The sequence below is a fragment of the Pongo abelii genome, chromosome 14 (assembly GCF_028885655.2).
Source record: "Pongo abelii isolate AG06213 chromosome 14, NHGRI_mPonAbe1-v2.0_pri, whole genome shotgun sequence".
Taxonomy (NCBI): domain Eukaryota; kingdom Metazoa; phylum Chordata; class Mammalia; order Primates; family Hominidae; genus Pongo; species Pongo abelii.
In genome coordinates, this window is record NC_071999.2 from 100,402,065 (window position 1) to 100,414,524 (window position 12,460).

Consider the following 12,460-nt stretch of genomic DNA (forward strand, 5'->3'; position numbering starts at 1 on the left):
TTTTAAATTGCATTTAATTGTTCACTTCCATTTTCTATTGTTTACCTCACTCTGGGTACTATGATTTCTGTAGCTACATCTGATTCCTGTCATGGTGTGATCTTTTTGTATGAACCTAAACACCATACAGGGTTGGCAGAATGAGAAAAAGAAAATCAACAATTTGATGTTTACTGAATGTGGACAAATTACAAGGAAGAAACAAAAATGACATTCATCACAGAGATTGTCTTGAAAGTTAATGACAAACTTAGAATCTTGAAAAGCAGCAGGAACTACCTTGTTTGGTAAAGCCAAAAATATCAACATCTTTTTTTTTTTTTAGCTTAACCTAGAAATAACCTCTGACAGAAGCAAAAGCAGCCACACTTTTCAATTTCAAGCTAAAAGAACTAAAAAGTTATTTCTACCTAATAAAAAAGTACAATAAGATTCTGAATTCCCACAGAAACTCTTCGTCTACGTTATAACACATCAAAAACCACCAAGGGGCCATTTATCCTGCAGACCAGTGCTAATAAAGTTTTGTGGGCATTTGTGATGGTGTTCATGGCAGGAAAGTAGGAAGAGGGAGTTTTAGTGCAGAGGAGAAGGTAGCAAGTTAGTTTTTATAAACTTTCTGGAAGAAAATACAGAAAGATTTTTAAAAATTATTCCAATGATTCTTTTAACAAATGTTTAATAACACCTCTTAGGATCCAAGTATTGTTCTAGAGTTTGGAACTACAGCAATAACCAAAACAAACAAAATCCTTGCCTTTTTGAAAATTCCATGATACTTGGAAAAGAGGAACAATAACAAATATACATATAATAAGTCAGCAGATGATCATTGCTATGAAGAATCAAGCAATGGGAAGAGTGACTAGGAGTTGTAGGGTTGTTAGAGAAAGCTTTTCTGAGACAGGGCATTTGGGTAGAGACTTGAAGAAAATAAGAGAATGAGTTATGTCTACATCTAGAGGGAGAATATTCCAGGAAGAAGGCCCTGGAACAGTAGAGTATCTGGACTATATTTAATGAGGCCAGTGAGTGAAAATATAAATGATAATAGATTAGGTCATGGAGGTGAACTTAGAAAGGAGAAGACCTGTGTAAGTATGCACAAGACTGAAGGAATGTAAACAAATGATTGGTAAATTTAACTATAAAAATTCAAAAATTTCTGCACAGCAAAATCCACCATGAATGAAGAGAAAAGATAAAAAATAACTAAGGGAAAATATTGGTAATTCATGAAACAAAAGGGCTGGTTTTCTTGATTTTTTTAAAAAAGAAACTTTTTTATATCAAAATGAAAAAAAAAAATCCAACAGTAAAATAAATAGACAAAGAAGAGGAAGAGACAAACCACTGGAAACAAATAGCTTTTAAACATATTAAAAGATGTCCAACCTTCCCTATAATGAGGGAAATTCAGGGTAGACCCACACTGAGATGCCAATTTCTTACTCTATCAGATGGTCAAAGATCTAAACGTTTGATCTTAACATATCAACGTTTGAGACTTAAAGAATCAGATATTATCATGTATTGCTGGTGAGAATATAAACAAGTACAGCCTTTATGAAGAGAATTTTTGCAAAACTATCAACATTTTATAAGCCCATATCTTTGACCCAGCAGTTTCACTTCTAAGACTTTATCCAACAGATTTATTTGTACATGGGTTGAATTATGTACAAGGGTATTCACTGCAGCATTATTTGTAATAGCAGAAAACCCTAGGACGTGTTGAGTAGTGAGAAGTGAATGAGAAGCCAAGAGTGGAGTCTTATTATCAATCTCTTTGTAAACTTGAATCCTTAGAAGTTCTTGATCAGGTAGAATGATAACAAGGCTGTGTTTAGAAAAATGTGTCGACATTGGTTTCAGGATGGATTGTGTGTTGGGGAGAGCTCCAAGTTCAATGTCGTTTAAAGAGTTCTGTTTGAGCTGAAAGGGGAGAATCCTTGTTTAGGGGGCAGAGGTGCCAGGGGTGATATTAGGCAAGGCTGGTGAGGTAGGTAGGGACCAGCGTATGAAGGGCCTTTCTCATTTTAATTTTTATTTTATTTTACTTTAAGTTTCGGGATACATGTACAGAACGTGCAGGTATATTACATAGGTATACATGTGCCATGGTGGTTTGCTGCACCTATTGACTCATCCTCTAAGTTCCCACCCCTTGCCTCCCTTAACAGGCCCTGGTGTTTGTTGTTCCCCTTCCTGTGTCCATATATTCTCATTGTTCAACTCCCGCCTATGAGTGAAAACATGCAGAGTTTGGTTTTCTGCTCCTGTGTTAGTTTGCTGAGGATGATGGCTTCCAGTTTTATCTATGTCCCTGCAAAGGACATGATCTCGTTCCTTTTTATGACTGCATAGTATTCCAGGGTGTATATGTACCACATTTTCTTTATCCAGTCTATCACTGATGGGCATTTGGGTTGGTTCCATGTCTTTGCTATTGTAAATAGTGCTGCAATAAATGTACATGTGCATGTGTCTTTACAGTAGAATGACATATTCCTTTGGGTATATACCCAGTAATTGCATTTCTAAGTAAATTGGTATTTCTGGTTCTAGATCCTTGAGGAATTGCCATACTGTCTTCCAAAACAGTTGAACTAATTTACATTCCCACCACAGTGTAAAAGCCTTCCTATGTCGCCACAGCCTCGCCAGCATCTGTTGTTTCTTGACTTTTTAACAATTGTCATTCTGACTGGTGTCAGATGGTATCTCATTATGGTTTTGATTTGCATTTCTGTAATGATCAGTGATGTTGAGCTTTTTTTCATATGTTTCTTGGCCGCATAAATGTCTTTTGAAAAGTGTCTATTCATATCCTTTGCCAACTTTTTGATGGGGTTTTTTTTTTTCTTGTACATTTTTTTAAGTTCCTTGTAGGTTTTGGATATTAGACCTTTATCAGATGGGTAGATTGCAAAAATTTTCTCCCATTCTGTAGTTTGCTTGTTCACTCTGATGATAGTTTCTTTTGCTGTGCAGAAGCTCTTTAGTGTAATTAGATCCCATTTGTAAATTTTGGCTTTTGTTGCAATTGCTTTTGGCATTTTCATCATGAAGTCTTTGCCCATCCCTATGTCCTGAATAGTATTGCCTAGATTTTCTTTGGGGGGTTTTATAGTTTTGAGTCTTACATTTAAGTCTTTAATCCATCTTGAGTTAATTTTTGTATAAGGTATAAGGAAGGGGTCCAGTTTCAGTTTTCCGCATGTGGCTAGCCAGTTTTTCCAGCACCGTTTATTCAATAAGAAATCCTTTCCCCATCACTTGTTTTTGTCAGGTTTGTCAAAGATCAGATGGTTGTAGATGTGTGGTGTTGTTTCTGAGGTCTCTGTTCTGTTCCATTGGTCTATATGTCTGTTTTGGTACCAGTACCATGCTGTTTTCATTACTGTCACCTTGTAGTATAGTTTGAACTCAGGTAGCATGATGCCTCCAGCTTTGTTCTTTGTCTTGGCTGTTCCTGTTCTTTGTCTTGGCTGTTCCTGTTCTTTGTCTTTGTTCTTTGTCTTGGATGGGTCTTTTTTGATTCCATATGTAATTTAAAGTAGTTTTTCCTAATTTTGTGAAGAATGTCAATGGCAGTTTGATGGGAATAGCAGTGAATCTATAAATTACTGTGGGCAGTATGGCCATTTTCATGATATTGGTTCTTCCTATCCATGAGGATGGAATGTTTTTCCATTTGTTTGTGTCCTATCTTATTTCCTTGAGCAGTGGTTTGTAGTTCTCCTTGATGAGGTCCTTCACATCCCTTGTTAGTTGTATTCCTAAGTATTTTATTCTCTTTGTAACAATTGTCAATGGGAGTTCATTTATGATTTGGCACTCTGCTTGTCTATTGTTGGTATAAAGGAATGTTTGTGATTTTTTCACATTGATTTTGTATCCTGAGACTTTTCTGAAGTTGCTTATCAGCTTAAGGAGTTTTTGGGCTGAGATGATGGGCTTTTCTAAATATAAAATCATGTCCTCTGCAAACAGAGGCAATTTGACTTCCTCTCTTTCTATTTGAGTATGCTTTATTTCTTTCTCCTGCCTAATTGCCCTGGCCAGAGCTTCCAATACTATGTTGAATATGAGTGATGAGAGAGGGCATCCTTGTCTTGTACCGGTTTTCAAAGGGAATGCTTCCAACTTTTGCCCATTCAATATGATATTGGCTATGGGTTTGTCATAAATAGCTCTTGTTATTTTGAGATATGTTCCATCAATACCTAGCTTATTGAGAGTTTTTAACATGAAGGGATGTTGAATTTTATCAAAAGCTTTTTCTACATTTATTGAGATAGTCATGTGGTTTTTGCCTTTGGTTCTATTTATGTGATGGATTACATATATTGATTTGTATATGTTGAGCCAGCCTTGCATCCCAGGGATGAAGCTGACTCGATTGTGGTGGATGTGTTTTTTGATGTGCTACTGAATTCAATTTGCCAGTATTTTATTGAGGATTTTCACATGGATGTTCATCAGGGATATTGGCCTGAAGTTTTCTTTTTTTGTTATATTTCTGCCAGATTTTGGTATCAGTATGATGCTGGCTTCATAAAATGAGTTAGGGAGGAGTCCCTCCTTTTCAATTGTTTGGAGTAGTTTCAGAAAGAATGGTACCAGATCCTCTTTGTACCTCTGGTAGAATTCGGCTGTTAATCTGTCTGGTCCTGGGCTTTTTTTGGTTGGTAGGCTATTAATTACTGCCTCAATTTCAGAACTTGTTATTGGTTTATTCAGGGATTCAACTTCTTCCTGGTTTAGTCTTGGGAGGGTGTATGTGTCCAGGAAGTTACCCATTTCTTATATATTTTCTAATTTATTTGCATAGAGGTGTTTATATTATTCTCTGATGGTAGTTTGTATTTCTGTGGGGTCAGTGGTGATATCCCCTTTATCATTTTTTATTGTGTCTATTTTATTCTTCTCTTTCCTTTTTTATTAGCCTCGCTAGCAGTCTATTTTGTTGATCTTTTTTTTTAAAAAAAAAAAAAAAAAAAAAAAACAGCTCCTGGATTTGTTGATTTGTTGGAAGATTTTTTGTGTCTTTATCTCCTTCAATTCTGCCCTGATCTTAGTTATTTCTTGCCTTCTGCTAGCTTTTGGATTAGTTTGCTGTTGCTTCTCTAGTTCTTTTATTGTGATGTTAGGGTATCGATTTGAGATTAGAAAGCTAGAAAGGCTTTCTGATGTGGGCATTTAGTGCTATAAATTTCCCTCTTAACACTGCTTTAGGTGTGTCCCAGAGATTCTCGTATGCTGTCTCTTTATTCTATTGGTTTCAAAGAACTTCTTGATTTCTGCCTTAATTTCATTATTTACCCAGGAGTCATTCAGGAGCAGGTTGTTCCATTTTCATGTAATTGTGTGGTTTTGAGTGAGTTAGTTAACCCAGAGTTCTAATTTGATTGCACTGTGGTCTGAGAGACTGTTAATGATTTCAGTTCCTTTGCATTTGCTGAGGAGTGTTTTACTTCCAATTATGTGATCAGTTTTAGAGTAAGTGTCATGTGGCACTGAGCAGAATGTATACTCTGTTGATTTGGGGTGAAGAGTTCTGTAGATGTCTATTAGGTCCACTTGATCCAGAGCTGAGTTCAAGTCCTGAATATCCTTGTTAATTTTCTATCTCCTTGATCCATCTAATATTGACAGTGGGGTGTTAAAGTCTCCCACTATTATTGGGTGGGAGTCTAAGTCTCTTTGTAGGTCTCTAAGAACTTGTTTTATAAATCTGGGTGCTCCTTTATTAGGTGCATTTATATTTAGGATAGATAGCTCTTCTTGTTGAATTGATCCCTTTATCATTATGTAATGCCCTTCTTTGCCTTTTTTGATCTTTGTTGGTTTAAAGCCTGTTTTGTCAGAGACTGGGCCACAGATAATTTTTAAAATCAGAAACAAAAATGTTTTAATGCTCCAAAAATGGCTGGGACCTTCTGCCTGGGTAATTTCTAGTCCTAAGTTAGCCTTCTTTCCGGGTCATTCAGATCCTGGCTTATGTACTCCTCAGTCCCCTCTAGCTGTGCTCTCTTTCCAGCCTCTCCTGAAACACATTCCAGCCCAAGATCTCACAAGCATTTTAATTCACCAATTTGGATGAAAGCAAAGGACATGTGTATTCAGCGTGCCTGTCTCCAACACTCCACAGGAGACAGCAGTGCCCCTAATTACATTCATGCCATGGGCATTAATCAGCCTATATATAAACACTGCAGCCATGTTTTTCTTTTTCTTTTAATGAATAACTGGGTGCCAATGAGTGCATTTACCACAGTGCTTTTTAAATTGCTTGATTTTTTAAATTCTTTTGTATGCTTCTCAGTGGGGAAAATATCTTGGTTAAGCTAAAGCATACATGCAGCAGACCGGTAAGAGTAGGTGAGCATTGCTTCTAAAGAAAAGAGCAAAATTGGGTGCCATGGAATTCTGATACAACAATAAGGTAGATTTCATTTTTCAAAGAGTTGATCATAAATTTAGATGACTTAATGAGAACACTGAAATGACACATTATCATCTTAATTCAAATTTCCCCCAAAAGAAGGAAAGTCGTTTTTTATTTTTTTAATTTTAATATGCTTCATCTATGTCACTTCAAAAAGATTCTAAACTCCATGAAGGCAACACCATGGACAGCTTCTGTGCCCCTACCAATTTATAGTGACCCTCTTTGGCACATAATAAATAGTTATTAGATTAAGTTGAGCTTATTTGAATTGAGTTTTCAAGGTATTTTTCTACCTAGGAGAATCTTAAAAACATATCTTTTTTGTAAATTTTTTAAATTTTACGTTAAGTTCCAAGATACATGTGCAGAATATGCAGGTTTGTTATGTAGGTACACATGTGCCATGGTGGTTTGCTGCACCTATCAACCCATCGTCTAGGTTTTAAGCTCCACATGCATTAGGTATTTGTCCTAATGCTCTCCCTCCCCTTCCCTCTCACCCCGCAACAGGCTCCGGTATGTGTTGTTCTCCTCCCTGTGTCCATGTGTTCTCACTGAATATCATATCATTTTTTTAAAATGAGTTTCTCTTCTTGCTTTCTCTAAAACACTTTGAAAATCATTATCTTCTAGGTTAAAGTCAGTGGCATTCAGCAAAGCCATTTCTGATTTTATGTCTCTTTTTCTCAAGAAGCAAATTGAAAGTGTATGTATAATCATATTGAGTCACACTTAATATTTATATTCTAGGGGAAGGTAAACATTCAGGATTCTCCTTACCGAAAACAGCAGTAAGATCGTTTTTAATCCAGTGCCATCCAGACATAGCAGATAATGGCTAGCTCCCTGCGTCAAGAGACTTCACTCTTCATAAAGTCAATACTTGGACAAAAATCAGAATTGTTTCCTTCTTCCAAACCTACTCTGAATCTCTCTCACATCCCAAGGGAGACATGGTTCCTCAACTGAGGCTAGCTGGTGTGCCTTTGGTGTACCATAATGCCTTGTAGAAGTTAGAGCAAATTCTCTGTTCCCTTCTGGACAACACTTTATTTTTTCTTGACCATCCCAATGTTTGTAATCAGAGGGGACATCATAAATGCTAAATCTGTTAAATATTAATTGACTAGAATTCTGAACATTTAGGTCCTGTCAAACAAAAAGGGGAAATTATCTGAGTAGTTTATAAATATTGTCATTTGGCTGTTCCAGTTTGCTCTTACCACAAAATAAATTATCCTCAAATTTAGCAGGTTAAAATAATAATCCTGGAATTATAAATCATGGTACTGTGTGTATTAGTCCATTCTCATGCTTCTGTAAAGAACTGCTTGAGACTGGGTAATTTACAAAGGAAAGAGGTTTAATTGACTCACAGTTCTGCATGGCTGGGGAGGCCTCAGGAAACTTACAATCGTGGCAGAAGGGGAAGCAAACATGTCCTTCACATGGCAATGTAAGGAGAAGTATGAGCAAAGGGGAGGAAGAGCCCCTATAAAACCATCAGATCTCATGAGAACTCACTCACTGTCCTGAGAACAGCATGAGAACAGCATAACTGCCCTCATGATTCAATTATCTCCCACTAGGTCTCTCCCACAACACATGGAGTTTATGGGAACTACAATTCAAGATGAGATTTGGGTGGGGACACAGCCAAACCATATCACTGTGGACCAGAAATTCAGGCAAGGCTCAACTAGTCGATTCTTCTGCTCCATGTGGTGCTGACTGGGTTCACCAAGTGGTAATCAGCTGGCAGATGGTCTGGTCTGGAAGGTTCGAGATGGCTTTGCTCATATGTCTGGTACCTTGGCAAGGGCAGATGGAGATCTAGGCTCAACTGGGGCTGTCATCTGGAATCCCTACACATGCCCTCTCCAACACTGTGATCTCAGAATAGATTCTCGTCAGAGACAGAAAGTGGTCTCTTAAATACTAGCTCTGGAAACTGGCAGAGTGTCACTAACAACCATATGCTGTTAGTCATAGGAGTCACTGAGCCAATCCAGATTCACAGGACAGGACATAAACCCCATCTCTCCGTGAAAAGAGTGTCAAAGATATTGCAGTTATCTTTAATTGGCAAAGAAGCACATCATGAGAAAATAATGCAGCTTTGTATCTCTCACTAATGAACTCATCCATCAAAACGCAGCTATTATCAAAAGATTAATTTAACATACAAAAGAGCACCAGCTTTGCACCTTAAAGTCATCCATGTGCCTTTTCCTCCCTTATTCCTCATAGCAATTGCTGTCAATACTTCCACCAAAATATCTTACAAATTGGTCCTTTCCTTTCCCCTTACAGTGCCTGGAGGTGGTGACTTATAAAAGCTAAGCTTTGTTATGAGGTAATTTTGTGCTAGACATTGTACTAAATAACTTTACAAGTACGATTTTATTTCATTGTGCCTACCACCACTGTGAGGTATATACTGTCATAATCTCCATGCATAGATTAAGAAAATGGGACTTTGTGAACTACATGACTTATACATTAACTCCCAGCCATTTAGTGGAGGAGTTTAGATTGAAACCTGGGCACCTGACTCCACAGTCTTCATTCCTAACCAGAAACTCCATGCTTATACAAGTAGAGGGCCTTGACCCAGAGGCGCGGCTTTACCTGCAATCCTGGCTCCTTGCCTTTGGTTGGGCACCTCTGGTGGAGCAGCTACATGCCCCCCACCAACCCTATACTAACATAGAGTCAGTGTCTCTCTGTGTGCATCCACACCTCATGCTGAGATATCAGTTATTTCTAATGTATCTAAATTTTATTCTCCAAACAAAAATTACCTACTGCTTTAGGGAGGCAACAGTCTTTTTAAGGAGAAACAAAACGGGCAACACAGGAGATGTAAGCAGAAAGGATCCGCTGATCATGAGCTGACATACTGTAACTGTCCTGGTTTAATTGGCAAGAGAAAACAGCTCCAAGAGCAGAGTTAAAAATAATGTTCCCAATATTTCAAAATATAAGTGGCACAGAGATAATTAAGACAGCCCAGGATGGCAGCCTCTGGAGTAAGTTATGCTATGTTGTGACTTAACTGGTTTCAGAGAAACTTACCAACTACTGCCTTGATGTCGCAAAGTTATTTTGTGTTTTCTTCACTTTGAGCTGAGAGAGAGGCTGAGGTGTCATGTCCTAAGGCATGGCTTTCCTTAGCCCCAAGGTGGGAAGGAGGTTCTCCTAAAACCCAGGGAGCTTGACTGATGACAGGCTTGCCTGGCAGGTGGGAAGCAAACCAGTCAAGCATAGATGCACGTGGCTGCTCAGTGGGCCATGCAGACCCTCTCTCCGCCTGGGGCCTGGGGTCAAAGAAGAGCCACCATTCACTTTGAGGCCTTTTCCAAGTCCCAGGGCTGACAGTTCTGACCTTCCACTGCTTTGTCACCTCATCATGTGTTTGAACTTGGCCTCTACAGGCAGTAGCTATGAACCTGACCTTTTACAGTGGCCTCAAAAAATATTGGAGAAGTTTTCTGAAAAGCTGCTTTTCCTTTCATGTCATGAATATTTAGAACAAAATGGGAAACCGGGGATGGGGGTTATTATATCATATGAATACATGTATGTTTGTTTTTTAAATTTTTTTCTACTTTTAGACATCATGTTATTTGTGTAGATTTCTCTGGCCTTCTATCAGGTAGCTTTTTTTTCACAAACAACTTTGTCATCAGAAAAATATAAGCCCAAAAATACACTATTTATGTCCTTTGTCAGTCTTCCTCCTATTCTTCACAAAAACCTATGTATCATTATAATCAGTGCATCCATGTTATTTTATCTAGATGTTTCACACACAATTTTATCTGAGCTTTTCTAAGAATTTGAATAATTTGTGTCTTTTTTAGTAAAAGGAATACAGTGTTTCAATGTATTTGCATACATTCACACTAATGATTTATCAACAGGTATTTTGATTAATAAGAACTACTGAAATTAATCAGTACAATAGTCATTAGTGTTCTTATTGTGGATAATTAAAAAAAAGCACATAACATGAAATCTACCCTCAGCAAATTTTTAAGTTTGCAAAAGATCTCACTAAGGATGATCCTGAAGTTTTGAGCCAGTGTATACTGGCTTTGGAGTCCTCAAAGGAGAATCTAATTTTATTTCATATTTTTATTTATATTTTGTTTTTAAAAAAATTAGTAATGGCATAAACCAGATAAGAAACAACATAAAGCAGCATATTCTGACTGGTGATCTACATTAAAAGAAAAATAAATAGGTGCCTATTTATATCAAAACTGTATTATCTTGGTTTATATAACAAAGCAAATGAATTGAGATAACGAATAGAAATACAGGAACCGGTAGTTTGGGCAAATGGGGCCGTTTAGTTTTATGTTTAATAGTGCTGAGTCATCAATAGGATTGCCTTTTCCCAAGGCCAGGAAGGCACCTGCTTAGGAGAGGGTTAACTTGAGCGGTTTTATTGTGGTTGGGGGAGATGAGTTTGCAGGCTTCAGAACCTACAAGCATAGTACCATGGTCAGAGTTCAACGTGGAACAGAAACATTGAAATCACCAAAGGGAAACTTCCTCACTTTATGGTACAAATCAAACAGCTTCTCACCTTACCTATAGAAGATAAGTTCTACTAGAGGAGAGAGTGTTTCAATTTCAACAAGAAGAGAACCTGCTAAGAGATTATTTCAACCCCATAACTTTAAACTGTGACTCTATGTTAAGTCCTTATGATCCAACCCTAAAACGTGTCCTTTTTCCCCCCAGCCACAGTAGCTTTCAGACTTTGAATATAGCTGATGACTTCAACAGAAAACTAAATCTTTCCAAGCAATACTGAGTTCATTTCAGTTCAGTATAATTTCGTCAACTTTTTTGAGAGCTTATAATGTGATGGGTACCATAATAGGCCTTGAATATACAAAACCAAATCAGAGAAGCTCCCCTGTCCCCCAAAAGATGTCAAAGTGCAAATGCTGAAAGGAATGCTGAGTAGTGTGATCACATCCAGACAGATCTGTACATCTTGAGAGATCCAGAAATGCTTCACACAGGTAGATATGCTTCAACTGGGTCTTGACTTTTGTGCATCCAAATTCACAAATCAGCACTTCTTCCCTCATATTCTCAGTTTTCCCCAGACTCCAGAAGAAGACAGGTGAGACCTCCTTTTCTAAATGCAGCTGATCCCTGACCTAATACTGTTTTTACTTCATGTGGAATCATTAGATATATTTAACATTCTGCATTTGGACTAATTTTCTTATTTTCAGCCCTGGTTCTAGACATATAAAATAATTTTGAATCTTCAAACAAAATACAATCATCCTAAGATTCAGTCATCTATTTCATTTTGGACTATATGAAAGCAAATTTAAAAACGTGAATGCACCATTATTTTTCATCCAGTTGTTTTAACAATGTTTAAACACAGGTTGGGAACCTGGAGCTCCCAGTTTGCAAATAAATCATGTTCCTGTATTTTAACAGATGCAATGCTCTTGGTGGCAGAGCGACTGGAGGGGCCATTCAACATTGAGTCGGTCATGGACCCGATAGATGTCAAGATTTCTGAAGCCATTATGAACATGCAAGAAAACAGCATGCAGGTGTCTGCAAAGGTATTTACATTAGTAATGTATCTGCCAATACATGTATGTTATACAGGTGCAGTAACCTAAAAACGAAGTAACTAGATATGTGGGCTGGGCTTATAAATTCTAATATGCTGTCAGTGAGCTTTTCCTGTTGAGCCACAAATTTGCTACTTCATTAAAAATGTCTAACAAAATGGCATTGAGAAGGAAAGCAATTTTTTAGCTTGCAGCTACTCAATCACGAAGAAATTATGGGCTGCCAAAAAGTTTCAGAGAGCCCCAAGTATGTTGACTAATCCCTCACATTTGTGAACAATTTGGGGGGAATTTTCTTTTTAATGTTTGAAATGTCTGAACACCCTCACCCTGTTCTCTGTCTAGCAACTTCTAATTATATCTTCGGCTGTGCAGACCAGGC

The 12,460-nt window shown here is 37.6% G+C and overlaps 1 protein-coding gene across 7 annotated transcripts in view; it reads left to right on the forward strand.

Annotated features, from left to right (window-relative positions):
• The window catches only part of GPC6 (glypican 6), a 1,198,922-nt gene that overhangs the window by 1,072,726 nt on the left and 113,736 nt on the right, over nt 1-12,460 (forward strand). For all 7 annotated transcript variants that reach the window (XM_063714643.1, NM_001131444.1, XM_063714644.1 and 4 more), the window contains 1 exon segment: nt 11,936-12,066. In XM_063714643.1, coding sequence (XP_063570713.1) covers nt 11,936-12,066 — 131 coding nt within the window.